Here is a 21108-nt window from a genome sequence, read left to right as displayed (position 1 = left end):
TTCAACAAGCTACTCCAAACAAGAAAATCCCATGCAATGTGTTTCATGGGTCAATACATCAGGCATGTTAGCTAACAACTTCCAAAATAAGGAATGTGACATTAAAACAACATACAGAAGGTACACTGTACTTCTTTTATATGTCATGCTGAAATAATCACATTTGCAAGGTTAAGGAAAGATATTTTAATGGACAAACACTGACTAAATACTTTATAAAGTGATGAAAAATCAGAAATTTTATTCACTATGTAATTTTTAGTACAGTTCATCTTTAACTTGCCAGTTTGGTTTTGTATACATAGAATTTTGTATTTACCCGAAAACTGAAGTGAGAAGGATATGGGGACTGCCAAGTTTATTTACTTTTAAACTATACCAGTTGCCTGGCATCCATTTCATGCATCAGTAGTGTCTGAATCACGAAACAAGCGTGTGGCAAATGCAGAAAGTCTCCTAGGGTCCCTTCCATAGCGGCAACAGCTCGCAGTCACGTTCCCGTGGCCAGGAGAGTTCGCCGCAGAAGTACTACGGAGGGGACTCCAGAAGACTGGCTAAGAGTGGAGCTGCGGCGAGGGACACATACACTTCTAGGGGCTGGAGAAAGCCCCAGGTGATTAAATCTGATATTACTTTGTTCACCTCATATATGCTTTAAGTCAAGCATCTGATCTGCATGCTTGTTCAGGGCCTATGACTAAAGTATTAGAGGCAAAGGATCATCAGAACAGCCAGGCAATTTGCTTTGTTTTAAAGGTAATACATATGGCAGCCTCCAAATCCCTCTCAGGTCAGTTGATCTTTAAAGGGAACCTTAACTGTAACAAAATAAAAGAGTTTCACTTACCTGGGGCTTCGACCAGCCCCCTGCAGCCGTCATGTGCCTGCAGCGTGAAGAACTGTTCCCGAAGAACTGTTCCCCCGCCGCAGCTAAGTTTTGGTTTACTGCACCTGCGTGGCCCTTGGCATGTATATCCTGGTACACATACACATCATTGAACTCGTCCTGCGCAGATGCAGTAAGGGCCCTTTTCCACTAGCAATCGCTAGCGTTCGCGCTAAACGCTAGCGATTGCAATTCAGCAAAGTTCCAAATTCTCCCGGCGATTGCGTTCACGATTTTGCTATGCAATGTACTGCATAGCAAAATCGCGGCAAAAATCGCTCCGCTGCGCGATCGCGAATAAGTAAATAACAAATCGCGGTAGTGGAAATTACCTACCGCGATTCCTATGTTATTTCAAAATAGATTAGCGATTTCAAAATCACTAGCTGTTTGCGATTTTGCGGTTCAGCATCGCAATCGCCGCTAGTGGAAAAGGGCCCGAGTGGTTCTATCTTTACTGCGTGACATGTTTTCAGGCTTGTTTGGTCAATGACTATAGGTCAGGCTGTATGCCCATATGACTGACCTATAGCCCAGCCCATAACACCTGCGAAAACTCCTACCTAACACAATACTACAATACACCCTGCAGGTAGATGTAGCATTCAGACTGACAGATAGTAATCCACCAACAGAACCTGATAACTTAGCAATGCAACGGGCACAGTATTCACAAGTATATATGTATAGGGTCACCTGAGGCCTAGGGGATGAGGCAATCCAGACGAATGAGTCAGATGATTGCAGAGACAGATGCTCCAAAGTGACAACGCAGTCCAGATATCCTTTCCAGGGATAGCATAGTCAAGGGAAGCCAAGGTCAGTACAGGCAGTGTACATGCAAGTCCGTGTCCAAGGAGAGGTCAAATCCAGGCAGCCAGCAAGCGAAGTCCAGGTATCAGGCAGTAGTCGGCAACAGGAATCAATCAGAAGTTAGCAAGGTCAGGATACAAGCAGTAATCGGCAACAGGAATCAATCGGGAACAGAGCACATACCCAGCAACAAGCCACAGCTAATGCTATCATGGGCAATGACTGGGGGCGCTCTCTGGGTTTAAATACAAGGACTAACCAATCAACACAAAGCAGAATTGAAACTAAACCAATCACTGAACAGCGTGTCAGCTAGTTAGCTGACACGCTGGCACACGTGAACTAATGTTTACATCTGCGGAGCACGTACTGGGAACGCGTCCTCCGCTTATCCAATGGAGTCTGAGAGTTGCTCTGCGCTCCAGTGACATCAGCGGCTTACCGAAACCCAGAAGTGCGCTCTGCAGCCCGGGTCTCTGCGTTCTGTCACCGCTTACACATGTATGCATACCAGGATACGTGTTCCAAGGGCCGCGCAGGCGCAGTGGACCGCTGACTTATGATTTAGGAAAACCGAAACTTAGCTGCTGCAGAGGATCAGTTCTTCATGCCGCGGGCACAGAGCGGCTGCAGGGTGCTGGTTGAAGCTACAGGTAAGTGAAACTCTTATTTTCTAACAGTTAAGGTTTCCTTTAAGGTGCATGCACACGTTCTCTAACACCCACGGGGATCGGGATCCCTCGGGAAACACTTTGAAGCCAAATTCTGTACAGACACATGTCTAGCCAAGCAAAGGTCTGTTCCTGTGGTGGGGCGGAAGGCCAAGGGTGAGGCAGATGATAGAACAAGGAGGAGAACAATGCCCTAGGCCAAGATGATCCATCCAGGTTGTTTACTCTCAAACGTATTAAGGGGGATCAGGGGCCTATAGTACATACACTAGATTCTCAGAAGTCCCCCTGGATTGGCTGCCTCAGCCAAGAACCATCTACCATGTGTGCAAGACTTTTGGCCTAAAATGCCGTGAATGATGACAGTTGAGGTATCACTATCAACAAACAGCTGTCAGAGAAGTGATATCCCTCCCTAAACGTGGTCTCCTAGGGTCTGACATAGTTCAAGCAACCAGCTTTGCACAGGAAATGGATTTTGTGGCTTACCTATTAACAACTTGTGCTTTTTTTCTCAAGGCACATTAATATTGGGGATCAGTTCCAGGCCGAAATCCCAGATATCCAGGATCCGCTGCTATTGGGATATGATGAGGCTGATCTAGTCTGGAAACCACTGAAGATCACAGAAACAGGTAAGGGAAAACTTAAACATCACCTGAATACCAGCCTAATATAGATTCAGAAAAGGAAGTTTCCCCTTTGTATCACTAATCTGGTTGTTGTGGGCTAATGGCAACAGAACATCTCATGGTACAGATTGAGAAAGCTTGAGGATCACTGTGGACAGGTCAAAGTCGGATCACTCCGGAAAACAGTATCCAATAGACAGTCTGGGGCAAAGGCGTAGCCAGAAATGGGCTAGGCCCCATAGCAATTTTTTTATGCCCCTCCCAGACCTCCCACTCCACACTTCCCACGTGCCATCCCTCCACCCCCCTATACACACACACCTGCAAGCTAGTGATGCGTCTGTAAGGTATCGGCCCAGCCTGAGTGATGAAGTAACGATACCTCATTGGCGACTTTCCTCATATTTGCTTAACTGCTGGCAGTGGGTGATGGGCCTGCTGCAGGGATGGTTCTTTTTGCTTTTGAGTATGCACCCCCCCCCCGATTTGGAATTATCACACTGCACCTGGCAATTTGCACCACACGTTATAGCTGCAGTGTGAAAAAAAAGTCCTAAGTATAGGTAGATAGCTAGGTTTAGGTGACCCCGCTATAGGAACCCAGGTATAGGTGCTCCCAGTATAGATAGCCAAGTATAGGTGCCCACAGTATAGCTAGTCAGGTATAGGTGCTCCCAGTACAGTCAGGTACAAGTGGTGCCTCCTGTATAGGTAGTCAGGTTTAGGTGGTGCCCCCAGTGTAGGTAGAAGGGTCACTTGACTCACCATCCTCCAGCTCTGTCCCTGGCAGAAGTTGGCGACTCTCCCGGCGGCAGGCCCTGGCCTCCCTTCCTTCAGCGGTGGCGACTCCTCCGGGAAAATGGTGGGCGGGTGGGAAGCAGACTCACTTCTGGTTTATGCTGGGCACCACCTTCAGCCATCTGCTGCCTGAATGACGCGCCTCAGAATGCATCATGGCAGATCCGCCCCTGCACTACTGTCCCCTCCGGGCTCCAGCTCCTTGGTACTGCAGTGGCATTGGTGGGTGGATGGTGGCACAGTATGCTGCATTCGTCCTTGGCAGGTCCTATTTTCTCTCTCATGGACTCTCCTCTCCAGAGTCCAGCTTGCCAGCAGGTGAGGTTGGGCACGGGCAGGCAAGTGACTGAGGTGAGGAAGGGGGTTTATGCTGAGGCTCACAGACTGGCAGCAACAGCAGAGTATTAATATCCTGCTGGCTGCTGCTCACTGAGTCCCCTGCAGCTCCTCACTTCCTTACACTCTGTGTGCCGCACTGCCTTCTCCTCGGCCAGACTGTCGGGAAGGGGGCGGAACTACATCAAGAGCCATGCAGGAGGGCCGGAGCTACATGCTGGAGGGGCAGAAACCACAACCAGCACTGCTCTTCTGTGATCTGGCCCAGCCAGGCTGGAACTATAAATTAAGTGTTGAGGGAATGTGCAGAGAGGCGGCAGGTGGAAAAATAGTCCCATTTCACCTGCCAGCCATTCACCACTGGCAATCCTGGCAGGCTATGGGCCTATGGATTAAAAAAAAAAATGAAAATAGCAGTACAATCAGGCCCCCCTGTTGCGGCTAAGGGCTACAGGCCCCATAGCAATTACTGATTGCTATGGTTATCCCTACGCCCCTGGTCTGGGGTCAAGGAAGGCAGAATACAACAGGATTAAGCAAAAAAGCCAGGGTCAGGCTAGGCAGCGGGAAACATTGCTGAGTATTGCTGACCATCCCGGTCAATGAGATGCAAATAACTTTGAGATGATGGAGGATTATACAAATTTTGTATGTAAATTTATGTAGCTTGAAAATGGACCAATTGAATTTTACCTCAGTAGTATATGATTGGTTCATGTTCAAGCTGGATATATTTGCATACAAAATTTCCATCATGCTGCATTAATTTAACATTATTTGCATTTCATTCACTATCTCTATTGCTGAGTAAGAAGTTACTTGCACAAACACCCTGCACCGCCTGCACACTACTTTTACTGCAGTTTATTGAATATAGCCCATGGGATAAACATTGATACATATAGTACCAGGGCTGTGGAGTCGGAGTCGTGGAGTCGGGCAATTTTGGGTGCCTGGAGTCAGAGTCGGGAAAAAATGCTCCGACTCCGACTCCTAATGAATTTGTAACTGTAATTAAAATAGAAAATATGATAAAATGTTCTATTTCTCAGATAATAGTCATTAAAAATAATGTATATATACAGTATATATACAGTAATAGCTGTGCTTAGTCCACAAAAATAAAATAAACCAATCAAAATTAGTTACTTGTGCTGCTTCAATAAAGCAGTCCCCGTATTTTTAAGGTCAGATATACATATCTGATTGTGACTGTATATATGATGTGTACACAGGAATCTCTTATATATACACTAAATAACATCTATGCTGTAAGAATAAAGCCTGATGTGTAGCTGTGTCACTAATAGAGATGGTCAACGAGATGGAAATAATTCTGCATTGATGCTGATTTATGCAAATGTATGCACTCCCTTTGCTGATGAAATCAAATAATTTGATATGTTGTTAAAATTTGGTTTGGTGACTACAAATTAAAGGGTAACTGAGACGGATGAAAAGTAAAGTTTTATACATACCTGGGGCTTCCTCCAGCCCCCTTCAGGCTAATCAGTCCCTCGCTGTCCTCCACCACCCGGATCTTCTGCTATGAGTCCTGGTAATTCAGCCAGTCAGCGCTGTCCGGCCGCATGCCGCTCCCACAGCCAGGAACATTCTGCACCTGCGCAATAGTGCTGCACAGGTGTAGTATGCTCCTGGCTGCGGAGTGTGTGCATGCGCACTACGCCCGACTGGCTCAAGTACCTGGACTCATAGCAGAAGATCCAGGTGGTGGAGGAGGACAACGAGGGACTGATTATCCTGGCGGCTGGAGGAAGCCCCAGGTATGTATAAAACTTTAATTTCATCTGTCTCAGGTTTACTTTGTTACACAGTATTACTATACTCTACATATGCACTCCCCACAGAGCTGCAGGGAATCCACTGAGAATGCTGTGCACATTGAACACAGAGGTGTTGTCTGTTTACAATCTCCTCATTCCCCTGCAGAGTACCTGCACATCATTCTTACATGTACCCACACTTACATTGCTTAGGGCCTGATAGATGTTCTTTGTTCCGGTTTGTACCTTTTACAAGTACTCTTACCAAGGACTAGTTTTAGTCTAAAGGGAATAAATATAGTAGTCTACATATCCTTCTCACTTCAGTTGTCTTGTCAAATTCCTAAGCGTTGGCAGTTAAGAGACGAATTTCATGTTACATACTTTTAATCAACAAAATTGTAATATGCAAATTAGAAGGAGTCGGAGTCGGTGGAATCCTAAACTGAGGAGTCGGAGTCGGTGGATTTTTGGACCGACTCCACAGCCCTGTATAGTACACAGCCTTAATAGAACCTGCATTCTAGAGGTGTGTTTAGCCATCAGGGACAACAAAGGGATGATTTGCATAATCAGCAATGATGCTTGTGGCACACCTCATGACTCACTCCAACCTGAATAATACCTTGTTTTAGAAAGGCAAAGTTCTGATTAGCGTGTATAAAATGTATGTATGAAAAGCGGCATATATTACAGCCTTACATTCACTCCATCACTTCATTTTTTATAGAAGAACTTTTAGTAGAACTTTAGATAAGATATTGATCAATGCTGTGTCTTTTCACATGGTAATGTTTGACCAAGTCACCTTTCTCTCCAGTTTCCAAGTTTCTCAATCTGGCCTGTTCCAGTGCAGTACCAGGAGGGGGCAATAACGTGGAGTTTGCTCTGCACTGCTTGCACCTTACACAGGGCGATGTCATGGTAAGTCTAAGGGCTGGTGCACACCAGAGCGGTTCTGGAGCGTTTTTTAAAACGCTTGCAGGGGGGAAACCGCTTGGGTAATGTATTTCAATGGGATGGTGCACACCAGAGCGGGTCGTTTTTTCCACAAACGCAAACTCAGGGGCTGCAGCATTTTTTAGATTTCTGAGGCGTTTCTGCCTCAATGTTAAAATATAGGAAAGTGGAAAACGGCTCTGACAAACGCTAGATCAGAGCGGTTTTCCAGGCGTCTTTGTTACAGAGGCTGTTCAGTAACATCTTTACTGTAACAATATTTGAAATGTGCTACCCCAAAACTCTCCAAAAAAAGGCTAGGCATGTTTAGAAAACATGCCTAGAATCGCTCTGAAATCTGCTTCAAAAGCCTCTATGGTTTTGCAGATCTGCTAGAGGTTTTTGGTGTGCTCTGGGCCATAGAGCTGTGCCTGGAAATCCTCAGCCTCGAGCGCTCACCTGTCTAATGAATTACAGGTGAGCAGGTGAGTTGTTAACCTTGAGATCCCACCCTTCCCGATCCTGGCAGCATTAAGAGAGAGCCTTACATAACAGGCTCAATCTTTTACACTGGAAGTAATCTTTAAACTTGTAAGCAGGGCCAGTTCCAGACTTTTTGCCACCTGAGGCAAATTGTGCAGATGAGCCCCCCACATAGGTAGTATAATTGCCCCCAGTTAGGTAGCCTCGAGGGGGTAACAGCCAGGAAGGGGGGCAGCAGGCACAGCAGTGAGGAGGGGGGGTTGGACCCCCCCCTCCCTCATCTGGGCCCCCCCCCCCTCCCCACCCAGCTATCAGCGCTGTGTATAAGTGTCCACCAGGCAGCGGGCGAGGAAGCCTCTGGATCCTAATGAGGCTTCCCCGTCCTCTTCAGCCTCGGGTATCCCACGCTGGTAGCCTCCTAAAAGCCGCTGACAAGCTTTTCAGCAGCCAAAGTAGGGACTCAATCGCGTGACAATATTTACTAATCCACGCTCCTGCGCAGGTGCAGTACAAGCTTCCCCTCTGGCTCCGACAGAAATAGCCCAATCAGGTCCGCCCTACTGCGCAGGCGACTCCTGGATTATAGAATATTGACGTATGCTATTTGGGGGCTGCTAGTGCGGGATCCCCGAGGCTGAAGAGGATGGGTAAAGCCTCATTAAGATCCAAAGGCTTCCCCCTCCCGAGGTAATTACCCCATAGGGGCGCTTTTTTCATTACTGGTGTTCTTTAAGTATAACCATTCATTTACTTAAATGCAGGCACAAGCCTCTCCCCAGAACATCCTGCCAAGGATTGAGTTGCATGTTGGGACAACTGCTACACATACTCCCAGAATCAAAAATGCAGACAAATGGAATGCATTTGCTGAAGATGGTGGTAGACTGGAAGAGTACCGAAGTAGCATTGTATTTTCTATTTATAATGCTGTGGACGCAATATGTTCAAAGCTCTTTTTTAGTTTGTTTCCTCTTGGGGATCGCTGTAGGTAAATCCCACGCCACACTTGTAGCTGCCTAAGCCTGATGCGGCATAGGATTTACGCCACCTGCCATTTCCGCTCCCGACGCGATCCTGCGCACCCAAGAGGGGAGATTTCAGCTGTCATATTACAGCTGACATCTCCCCTCAGTGATCAGGAGCCATTACGATTGGCTCCTGATCACATTATCACTACGATCGCCAGCGGATCTTAGTGATCACTAACAGAGCAGCGGCGGTCTGAGGGAAAGAAGAGGATCCATTCACCTTCCTGAAGTTCCCCCGGCGATCGCCGCTCCCCTCCACTCTGGCCGGAATTCCCGCTCGCTCTGACATAAGTGTCGGGTCCCGTCTTGATGACGTCATCAAGCCGCGACCTGGAACTTAAGGGCAGTGCGTGCAAGGATGCCAACCAGAGCGAAGGGGGCTAGAGCTGCTTATCACTGGAGCCTGGGAGGTGAGTAAAGGCTGCTGGCAATACGGGGGACACCTGGCCACACTGGGGACACCATGCCCAGCTAGCCCTACCAGGGATCCGGATGCCTGATGCTCCCCTCATGTAGCATGATGAGATAAATGTGTGTGTACAGTCCTCATCCTACTTTAACCACAACTGAGGGGTTTTACCCCTTGAGCACCAGAGCAATTTTTACCTTTCAGCGCTCCTTCCATTCATTCGTCTACAACTTTATAATTACTTATCACAATGAAATGAACTATATCTTGTTCTTTTCGCCACCAATTAGGCTTCCTTTAGGTGGGACATTATGCCAAGAATTATTTTATTCTAAATGTGTTTTAATGGGAAAATAGGAAAAAAATGTGGGGAAAAATTATTTTTCAGTTTTTGGCCTTTATAGCTTTTAAATAATGCATGCTACTGTAATTAAAACCCATGAAATGTATTTGCCCTTTTGTCCCGGTTATAAAACCGTTTAAATTATGTCCCTATTACAATGTTTGGCGCCAATATTTTTTGGGGAAATAAAGGTGCATTTTTTTCAGTTTTGCGTCCATCCCTAATTACAAGCCCATAGTTTATAAAGTAACAGTGTTATACCCTCTTGACATAAATATTTAAAAAGTTCAGTCCCTAAGGTAACTATTTATGTATTTTTTTAAATTGTAATTTTTTTTTTTTAATTACAAAAAAAAAATTGGGGAGTGTAGAAGGTAATGAGTTAATTTTTAGTGTAAAAGTAATTTATTTGTATATGAAAAATGCTTTAGGGTGTAGTTTTACTATTTGGTCACAAGATGGCCACAGTAACTTTTTGTTTATGCGACCTGCAAGCGTACAGGAAGTACGCTTGCAGGAAGGATTAGGAGGCTGGGAAACGGTTTTTTTCCTCGCAATGATCGCTGCTTCTTGTAGAAGCAGCTGATCATTGCGGGGGGCAGAGATCAACGAACGGGAAAGGTTTTTTCCGTTCATTGATCTCTGGGCGAGCAGGCGGTGGCGTGCTCGAGCGCGGGGGCACGCGGACGAGCGGGAGCGCGTACAGCGGCGGCAGCGGCGTCAGGTGCAGATTTCTCAGTCCCTTGGCCTTAACAGGGTGGAAAAAGGGACGGAGAAATCTGTACCGCTGGGGGTAAAGTGGTTAAACCAGCCTGTTTTGTTTTTTGTTTTCGTTTTTTTTCTACCTGTAAGGGTTTAAGAATTCAAGGCTCTAATGGTACAGGAGCGCTGTCATACTGATTTATATACAATTGTACACTGTGGACTATTCTTGATAGCAAAAACTCTGGTTGCTTGACATTTTGTATGATAGATCATTATTAACGGTGGGCGCAGTTTGCATAATATATAGTGTTTGACTGGAGGGAGACCACCTCTCCACTGATTGCAGCCCCTGTGGTGAATTTGATGTTGTAGTGAATTTTATAATAGCAGAAAATTATGGATGCATTTGCCTTGAGAAATAGGTCAACAGTTAATATAATGGGGATTTTCTCTAAGGAACCCACCAAAGTTAGAAAGGAATCACTTGAAGGCAATTTTAAAAGTCTATATAACCTTATGTTGAAAGAACAGGTAGCCTGGTGGGAGCACGCCAGTCTAGGTCGCTATATAGAGGAAGAGATTGTCCCCAAAAGATATAGATGGGACCTATTAATTAACGATGGGGATAACAATGAAACTAACGATAAGGAACTAGGAGAATTTTTAAATCTAAGTGGGATTAATCTATTAAAAATACTGGCGAAAAGGAAGCAAGGGAGATTAAACAGGTTGGAAGGAGAAATTGATCAATTGAGAGTAGTTATGGAGCCATTTAAAGATAGGGATATATATAAAAAACAAATGGAAGAGCTTACGTCCAAACTCACAAGGAATGAGCAGGAAATTATTGACATCAGGCAAAAAAGATTCCTTAGAGACTGCGAGGAGTACAAGCAGCAAACAGCATATAAATGGCAAGGGGAAAACAACAAAAATAAAAAACAAACAGAGGAAGGAGTCAAAGTGGGTCAGGAACAGACAGCTGAGCCCAGGGGGGCTCCTCAGAATAAATTGCAACCTCCCATACAGTACATACATCAAAGGGAAGAAAGATTCAGTTATGGAGAACAAGACACTGAATGGGAGGATTATGAGCCTGATACTCTTGAGGAGACGTGGGAAACAGCCCCTATGGGTGTCAGATCAAAAGGCCCCAAAACCCCGAATAAATTGGTCCCACCTAAATATCCTCATAATCAACCGAGATATGGTGAGCATTTTTATAATCTTAGGCAAAGAAAAGGGGAGAGACCCCATAATGAGAATGTGAGACCATATCATTATGAATATAAAAATATACCTACCTCTAATAGATATGAACACCTAATAGAAAGCAATGATCGTTTTTTAGGGATGGGCCAGAGAGCCAGATGGAAACACCCTCACAATTATCAGGAAGAAGAGTGGGAAGGAGGGATAAAAAGAATAGGAGAGGAATCAGAGGGGGGAGGAGACAACAGCAAAAAAAGAAGGAAATAACTCCGAATGGAATCTTTAACTTAAGCGGAGTGGAACTGACTAAACCCCAGCTAAGACTCCTTGACAAAGGTTTAAACTATGCACCCCCAAAAAAACTTAATAAATTTGAAATGTTTTTAGGTGTTAACAAATATATGAGGAGGCTCTCTCAGAAAAAAATATTTTTTGAACAAAGAGGGCCCCACCACCAGAGCCAATCCCACCCCACAACCTTATATATATACAGGCTTGAAAAACAAATCCCTGTTCAATCCGCAAGATCACTCGAAAGGCAGCACACTGGAGGTTTTTAAAAAAGCAGTGCTACAAGATTTAGAGGAACTAGAAATAAAGAAACAAAAAAACACTAAAGAAATCAGCCAACAAATTGCTGAACTGGTGGAGAATAAGGATCTGGTACTGAAGCCAGCGGATAAAGGGGGGGGGCCTGGTGATTTTGAATTCTCAACAGTATAGTAATGAGATGAGCAGATTATTGAAGGATCAAAGTACATACAAGAAATTGAAAAAAGACCCCACTAAGGATTTTAAGAAGGAACTGAAGGATATATTGATATATGGAGAGAGGGAGACTATTATAACCACAAATGAACTGAAATATCTGTTACCCACCCATCCCAGGATACCTGTCATCTATTATGATCCTAAAGTTCATAAGGACCAACAAAACCCCCCGGGAAGACCCATTGTTAGTGGGGTGGGTTCACTCACACAAAGAACAGGGGAATATATAGACTTTTTCCTCCAAAGAATAGTGGAGGGTTTGCCATTTTTACTGAAGGATACAAAACATCTACTCCAAAAAATACAGGATGTGAAAATGAAAGAGGGGGATATCTTGGTAACTGGAGACGTTACATCCCTGTACACAGTGATTCCACATGTGGAGGGTATGCAAATAGTGAGAGAAGCCCTTACACAACAAGGAGATATAAAAATAAAACAAATAGACTTCATTATGGAACTATTGAATTATGCACTAACGCACAATTATTTTTGGTATGCAAAGGAGTTTTATTTACAACAGAATGGATGCGCGATGGGGGCAAAGTTTGCCCCGTCCGTAGCAAATATATATATGGACAGATGGGAACAACAGTTGCTGTCGGGGGAGGGAGCTCAATATGTAACATTATGGAGCAGATTCATTGATGATTTGTTTTTCATATGGAGGGGCCCAGAACAGTCGCTGGTTACCTTCTGTGATAGGGCCAACGATCAATGGACCCCAATAAAGATTACATTCCAGACATCTCCCCATCAGGTGGAGTTTCTGGATTTAGTCATTAAAAAGCAAGATGACCGACTCCACACAAAAACATATTTCAAACCTACAGATAAAAATGGATATATTCCACTTGGAAGTTGCCACCATAAAAAGTGGTTGGATAATATCCCTAAAGGTCAATTCATGCGCATAAGAAGAAACTGTTCAGACATTGAAGACTTTAAGGATCAAAGTCAGATCCTGATAAATAGATTCAGGGAGAAGGGCTATAGGAAGGAGGATTTAGAAACACAGGTTAGTGTGGTGGCGAACTTGGACAGAGCCCCACTATTGGAAGATAGGGGAACTATACCCCAGAAAAATAATAGAGAATTCGATTTACTATTGGACTACAACATGCAATATAAGGAAATTGAATCCATAATAAAAAAACATTGGAGCATATTGAAACTAGATGGCACCTTGGGAAATGCAATACCAAAAAGACCTGGGTTTATATATAAAAAAGCCCCAAATCTAAAATCGAGACTGGTAACCAGCTTTGTAAACCCCCCACAAACAAGGATGGGAGATCTGTTAGGACAAACAGGTTTTTTCCCCTGTCGAAAATGCAGGGGATGCAAAGAGGCACAACCCATAAGGGGGGCAAACTTCATATCAATGAACAGTGGGCAACAGATTTCCATAAGACAGTGCATCACATGTAACACCAAAGGAGTCATATACCTCCTGAGATGTCCCTGCAACCTGGAATATATAGGAAGGACCACCAGAAAATTACATGAAAGAATCAGAGAACATGTGGCCAATATTTCTAAAGGCCTAGCAACTCATAATGTATCTAATCATTTTCGATTGGTCCATAATAATGATCCCAGTGGACTGAAATTTATGGGGATAGAGGCACATATAAAGAGATGGAGGGGGTCCAGTCTAGTCAGAGACATCTCGCAAGCTGAAGGGAGATGGATCTTTAACCTGAAAACTTTGGTTCCAGGAGGGCTTAATGTTGAATTTGACTTAAACTGTTATATCACCAATGATTTATAACCAATAAGGGAGATTAGAATGTTAAATGAAGAATGGGAGGACCTTGAGGTAATACAAAGGGGGTTAATGGGCGGAGGTGCACTGGGGGATTTGACTGCCCTGGTTATAGTTATGGGTGGAGGTAAACCAGAATCTACCCATAATAATTTTGTCTATGTAGGATACCTAGGAAAAAGTTTTTTATAATTTTAGGGGAAACACTCAGGAAATGAACACTATAAGGTAGTAGGAAATATAAGCCCCCTTCTAGGTGTTATTTGGGGTTATATAATAAAATATTAAAACATTAAACTGTAGGAAACTATGGTCCTGAGAACTCTGTGGTTCCAATAGATAAATGAATTCCAAGGGAGATTGTGATAAGGAATATAGGTGGGAGTGTGAGAAGCCACTAGGGGTGGGACTATTTTTACCCTTTTAGGGGACCACAGATTCTTCCCCCATAAGACACAATCAAGGTGTATGTAAATGGGGACCTGAATAGGAGCATTATTGTATGTGAATTGTAATTAGGAAATGTGTATACATGTAGGTTTGGAACTGTGATGTACCGTCTGGTTTTGATGGAGTACAGCAGGGATGGTTTATCCTTAAATTAGTATAGAAATGCCAAGTGATGTAGTTATTGATGTAGTATTATCCATATTGGAAATATATATTTGTAGTTTATACAATGTTTAATGGTGAAATGTGATTAATTAATTTTATAAAAGAAGGTTAATTTTAAGGGAGTAGTTAGAAAATTGACCACTAGATGGCAGTGGTGGAAGGATTAACCATCTGGCTCATATTAGGGCACGCACGATGAGCGGCAGAGTTATATATGAGAGCGCACTACGCATGCCCAAAGGCCAGTGGCCATCTGACGCGGATTACGTATGGACACGGAAATAGACATGCGCAAAAAAATACGGAACTAAAACTGAACATAAATAGACGTCGGTCCGTCCTGTCACGTCAGCCTCTGATGAGTCCCAAGGGACGAAACGCGTAAGGCGGAGTATAGCGTGCAGCGTCTGACGTCACAGGAAGGAGGAATTACATCGCTCGTAGGAAGTTTGAAACTGATGCACCACTGCGGGGAACGGGACGCCGTGACCATAGGAGGAGGTACATCACAGGGCCAAGAGCCCGATATGCGGAGACTCATCTGTGGATAACGTGAGTGCGCATGAGTGCAGGGGCATAGTTCCCAATTTTAAAAGATTTTATGCTATGTTTGTTATGTTTTATTGAAGAATCCGGATTAAACGTTTTTGATACATGAGAGCAGCAGATCGTTGTGGATTGATTTATGCGATAGACCCACCTGGTGTATGAGGTGGCCTACATCTGGTGAGCCTGGAACTGTCTTAAAGTTGGTGATAAGTTTGCACTAGAAGTGGAGCACTAAAGAGCACATGGTTTATCACTGGCATGGTGTTTATAAAGATGATGCAAGTTTAGCAGTAATGCACTATGTGGAGCCATTTTTTCTTTTCTAGGTATTGAGGATAATAAGAAGAGGAGCGCTGTCATACTGATTTATATCTAATGGTACATACACAAGGGGCACAACTGTCGCCACAAACACGTGGCACGTGCATGTTGCGGCGGCAGGTCCCCTGTGTGTATGAGGCGCACGACACGAACCGTCGATAGTTAGAGCTGTTGCCAGGCGATTGACGTGGCCAATCGCCGGCAACAGCTGTCGCCGCAACTGTCGCTAGTCCGCCACGTGTACTGCGTGTGTATGCGGACTAGCGACAGCAACCTATCCACTATGCACGGAGCTTCCGGCGGGGAGGGAGGAACCTTCGGCGACAGCTTCCGCCGCATCTCTGTCCCTCTGTGCGCTGTGTGTACGGCTGCTGCACAGAGGGACCTGTTTTTTGGGGGTTTTTTTGTCTCTTGTGAGACATTTGTGCCTCTGTGTACGAGGCTTAAATGTCCCGTAACTAATTAGAAGTCATAAAACTACAGAGTGGCTGGTGGGCATTTTGTTGTGCGTCATTGTCCTTCCTCCTACCTCCAAAGCAAGTCTGTGTAGCACTTGGCCCCAAATTGTCACCTGAGGGACTGAGTCCCAATCTCTGTGGGTGACAGTTAAGCCCCATACACACGGGGTATGGCCGTCGCCGCAGCCACGTGGCACGCGCGTGTTGCAGCGACAGGTCGCCCGTGTGTATAACGCACGCGCCCCGAACCGTCGCTCGTCGGAGCTGTCGCCAGGCGATTGACATGTTTAATCGCCATCTACAGCTGTCGCCGCGACTTCTTCGGAACTGTCGCTAGTCCCGCGTGAGTACATGGGCTAGCGACAGGAGAGCTACGCGAGTGAATGGAGCATCCGGCCGAGGGATGCTCCATTCACAAACAGCTTCCGCCGTGTCTCTGCCTTTCTGGCGAGACGTGTGGACAGCTGTCGCCGGCAGGGAGCTGTCGCTCCCTGTTCGCGTGCGCGCATGCTACGGGTGACAATTGTCCCCCGTGAGTATGTAGCTTTACTGTTTGTGTTTACACACCAAATGTGCCACAGCTATACTTTATAAAGGCTTTCCAATCACAGCCTTCAGGTAGAATTTTTCTCCTTTCAGAATGTGGATGCCATTACATTTTTGTGGTCATATTGCCTCCCTGCAACATATCCAAAGCATTTTATCTATGCTTAGCGTAAGCTATCTTTACGTTAATTATGCCTTAATATGACAATGTCATAAATGTACTTTGGTCTACACTTCAGTAATACTTCAACATGTGTGTTGTACGTGCCTCAAACAAGCTGCTGCTCAGCAAACTTTTTATTTTCAGGATGCTCTGGACAAACTTCTAACTCAGGATCCTCAGACATATCTTCCACAGTGTCTTGCAGATTATCACTATGCAGGTGAGATCATTTAGCTATAGATACTTTATCCTTGCTTTCTTCAAAGGAACCCTAGAACAACAGGGGTTTGGAGGTTCTCTTTTATAGGATGCTAGTTGGTTGGAGTTCATAATGATGGCCCTTACACATGGTAGAAAAGGCCCTTACACACGTTAGATGTCAGAGAAAAAGCAAATTGGACATAATGTCACTCAAAACTCCAAAAATAGGCTGCACAATATTATTGGCACCATTAACCTCCCTGGCGGTATGATTATTTCCGGATTTTAGGGTCTTTTCAGCACGTTTCAGACCCTAAAAACAGGGAAAAAATCATGCCGCCAGAATGCCTGCAGCAGCCCCAGCACTCACCTCCCTGGGCTACAGCGCTGTAATTTTTCCTCCATCCTCCGGGTGGCGCTGTAACTCTGTAGTGAGATCACTGACAGTGATCTCATCAGAGTGATTCAGAGGCTTGGAGGACATGAAGGAGAACGGCTACCAATGTCTGGATCCCCCGGAAAGCTGACTAAAAACGTCCTAGGTGCGCTGTACGCTGCATTGAGCTTCCGGCGGCTAGCCCGAGCGTAGTTTAGGCTTACCGCCAGGGAGGTTAACTTAATATTTGGTTGCACACCCTTTGGGAAAAATAACTGAAATCAGTCGCTTCCTATAACCATCAATAAACTTCTTACAACTCTCACCCGAAATTTTGGACCACTCTTCCTTTGCAAACTCCTCCAGGTCTCTCTTATTGGAAGGGCGCCTTTTCGCAACAGATTTAGATCTGGACTCATTGCTGGCCACTTCAGAACTCTCCAGCGCTTTGTTGCCATCCACTTCTCGGTGCTTTTTGACGTATGTTTGGGGTCATTGTCCTGCTGGAAGACCTAAGATCTCAAACCCAGCTTTCTGACACTTAGCTTTACCAGCGCGACCCAAAATCCTTTGGTAATCCTCATATTTCATGATGCCTTGCACACATTCAAGGCACCCAGTGCCAGAGGCAGCAAAACAACCACAAAACATCATTGAACCTCTATCATATGCCACTGTAGGTACTGTGTTCTTTTCTTTGTAGACCTCGTTCCATTTTCTGTAAACAGTAGAATGATGTGCTTTACCAAAAAGCTTTATCTTGGTCTCATCTGTCCACAAAATGTTTTCCCAGAAGGATTTTGGCTTACTCAAGTACAACTTGGCAATCTGTAGCCTTGCTTTTTTATGTCTCTGTGTCGGCAGTGGGGTCCTCCTGGATCTCCTGCCATAGCCTTTCATTTAAATGTCGACGGATACTTCAAACTGATACTGATGCTCCCTGAGCCTGCAGGACAGTGTAAATTTCTTTGGAACTTGTTTGGGGCTGCTTATCCACCATTCGAATTATCCTTTCATCATTTTTTCTGTTCCGTCCATGCCCAGGGAGATTAGCTACAGCGCCATGGGTTGCAGACTTCCTGATAATGTTGCGCACTGTGGACAAAGGCAAATCCAGACCTCTGGAGATGGACTAGTAACCTTGAGATTGTTGATATTTTTCCACAATTTTGGTTCTCGAGTCCACAGACAGTTCTCTTCTCCTCTTTCTGTTGTCCATGCTTAGTGTGGCACACACAGACACACACTGCAATGACTAAGGGAACTTCTCTCCTTTTTATCTGCTTTCAGGCGTTACCCCTTCCTCCCCTCCTGTTATTTTCCCCAGGTGAATTTAAAGGAGCATCACATACTTGAAACAATCTTATTTATCCACAATTTTGAAAGGGTGCCAGTAATTTTGTCCAGCCCATTTCTGGAGTTTTGTGTAGCATTATGTCCTAATTGCTTTTTTTCCCTCACTTTTTTGTTTTGTTCCAATACACATTAAAGGGGTTCTGTTCAGCTTTAAAAAAAAACAAAAAAAAACTGCCACTTACCTGGGGCTTCTATCGGCCCCCTGCAGCTAGAATGTCCCACGCCGTCCTCTTCCGATGCAGCGTTCCCCTCCACCGGCACTAGAAGTGCGGCTGCGCGTGCTCGCTCCCACGCGCGTCAGCGGGAGCCTACTACGCAGGCACAGTACAGGAAATCTTCGTACTGCACAGTAAGCTCCCGCTGACGTGTGCAGCCGCACTACTATTCATCTAGTTAGACGAGTAATTACACCGGTGCCGGCGGCGGGGAACGGCGCATCGGAAGAGGACGGCGCGGGACATTCCGGCTGCAGGGGGCCGATAGAAGCCCCATGTAACTGGCAGTTTTTTTTTTAAAGCTGAACAGAACCCCTTTAAGGGAATAAACGTGTATAAAGAAAACGTGTTACTGCAATACTTTTCTTTGAGAAATATTTGATTTTCTGGAAAAAAAATGTTGGGTGCCAACAATCTCTGCCATGACTGTATGAATTTGATATTTGTGCGTCAAAGCGTATGTCTTCTTTTCAGCACAGCTGAGTGGTATATGTTTCACCCCGCACAGGGTCTGATCACTGGTCTGTAGCAGAGAAACGGCAATTCAAAAAAGCATACAGGAAGAGAAGGAAAGATTTCTCCTATATACAGTCAATGGTAAGGCTTTCAAGGAGAGGGGTCCACAAATGTGTGCATAGGATTCATTATATGAGATTAACTTCCCTTCATTTTTATGACCATTGTTATAAAATTCTCCAAAAAGCACTGTTTCCTACAAAAGTCTCTCCTCATGGAAGGAGGAAGCAGAGATAGTCACATGACCGCGAATTGGAACGCGGCGTGAAATGCAACGTGGGACGCAGAACTCGCTTTTTATACAGTACTAAAATGCTTCTATTTTGCAGCTAATTGATTCTTAAAAAATAAACAGAAACATTACAGCTCGCCACAAACTCCACAAATTTGAGGGAAAAAAAGTGCTTTAAAGGGTTAGTAGACTTATTTTCACTTTGCTCTGGAGAAATATCAGTCACTTTGCCAATTCAACAATGGGCTTTCAGATTGTTCTTTGATCATGCTTTACAGGTAATAAAACTTAAAAAACTGCAGAAATTGTATGTGTGTAAGGAATTGATTGCAAACAGAAGCATGTTAACAATGTTCATTGAAGAGCTTTTGAATACATTTTATTTAACAATTTATATATACCCATGCAGAGGCAGCTCCCTTCATTGCTGGACAGGTATGATAACTATATTGGCAAAGAGAGCGGGGCAAAGGTTTTATTGATACAGACTGTAATTCCACTTTAAAAAAAGAAGACGTAAGAGTCCCCGTTATCCAGGAATTCAGGCAAGCGGAAGTCTCAACTAACCGGCATTCCTGTTGGATAACAGGGCCCTTTTTTTTAGGGGTTTAGAGGCATTTTAAATACTTACCAAGCCTCCAGCGATATCCCTGCAGCTCCTAGATGCTTTCCAGCACTGGAGACTCGGTGACTATTTCTGGTGGTAGGTTTGTGCTTTTTCGGCCAGTAGAGGAACTCCATTGAAAATAATGTAATAAAAAAAGTGCTTCATTTTTACAAAAAATATGTATAAATGATTTAGTCAGTGTTTGCCCATTGTAAAATCTTTCCTCTCCTGGATTTGCATTCTGACATTTATCACATGGCGACATCTTTACTGCTGGCAGGTGATGTTACTAGAAGGAGATGCTGTTTGCTTTTTTGGCAGTTGGAAACAGCTGTACACAGTAACACAGCTGTTATTTCCCTCAACTCAACAAGGTTCACAGACAGAAAACTGCCAGGACCATGGTCCTCACAGTTTCCTGTGGGAGGGGTTTCACCACAATATCAGCCATACAGACCCCCCCCCCCCCCCCCCTGATGATCCGTTTGTGAAAAGGAATAGATTTCTCATGTAAAAGGGGGTATCAGCTACTGATTGGAATGAAGTTCAATTCTTGGACACGGTTTCTCTTTAAGCAACTGGCAAGCACATGTATCCGGCATCAGGCCATCCCCACTGGTGCCGCATACGGGGGACTCTGCTATACTCTGAATAATTTTAACAGTACTTTTTCATCTACTTTTTGGTACTTTTTTAATTGCAGAGTTCTGAAATTATCTTAAACAGAAGTTGAAAAATTATTTCCTAGGAGACAATTTAGAAGCAAAAATGAATGGAACAAGGGTCAAAAGCCCATATATTCAATTAACTTTTCTCCAGAGTTTTCTCCACACTTTATTGAATATCTTTAGGCTGGTTACACACCAGGACGTTGCGTTTAGGGGACGTTATAGGCAGGGCTGTGGAGTCGGAGTCGAGGAGTCGGAGTCGGGGGAATTTTGGGCACCCGGAGTCGGAGTCGTGATTTCATAAACGGAGGAGTCGGGAGTCGGAGTCGTATGATTTTTGTACAAAATCCACAGCCCTGTTAAGTATTAGACTAAGGAGTCGAGTAGTCGGAGTCTGAGGAATTTTGGGTACCCGGGCAGGCAGGACCAAGTACGTTTTCTCATCCAACTGATGTTATCTCAGATGTCGTTAATACACACACAGATTCACAGGATGACAACGAACAAGAGGAGGAGGAAGATATTTCTTCAAATTTCCAGTTCACCTTAGTAGAGCCACTGATTACAGCGGTCAAGACAGCAATTGAATGGGAAGAGGTACCTGAAGATTCTAAATCTGTGAGAAGGTATTATCCACATCTGAAAAAGAGGGAGATCTCTTTTCCTTTCATGTTGGAAATTAAGGAAATAATTATGGATGAGTGGGA

At 44.6% G+C, this 21108-nt stretch overlaps 1 protein-coding gene across 1 annotated transcript in view; it reads left to right on the top strand.

The window, feature by feature from the left end:
* The window catches only part of LOC137527348 (zinc finger protein 541-like), a 110382-nt gene that overhangs the window by 60267 nt on the left and 29007 nt on the right, over positions 1-21108 (top strand). The window contains exons 9-12 of the mRNA XM_068247858.1: positions 2890-3005; positions 6741-6844; positions 16375-16450; positions 18887-18975. Coding sequence (XP_068103959.1) covers positions 2890-3005; positions 6741-6844; positions 16375-16450; positions 18887-18975 — 385 coding nt within the window. The remainder of the gene's footprint in view (positions 1-2889; positions 3006-6740; positions 6845-16374; positions 16451-18886; positions 18976-21108) is intronic.

This window comes from Hyperolius riggenbachi, chromosome 8 (genome assembly GCF_040937935.1).
Source record: "Hyperolius riggenbachi isolate aHypRig1 chromosome 8, aHypRig1.pri, whole genome shotgun sequence".
Classification (NCBI taxonomy): domain Eukaryota; kingdom Metazoa; phylum Chordata; class Amphibia; order Anura; family Hyperoliidae; genus Hyperolius; species Hyperolius riggenbachi.
This window is presented reverse-complemented; position numbering and strand designations above follow the sequence as displayed.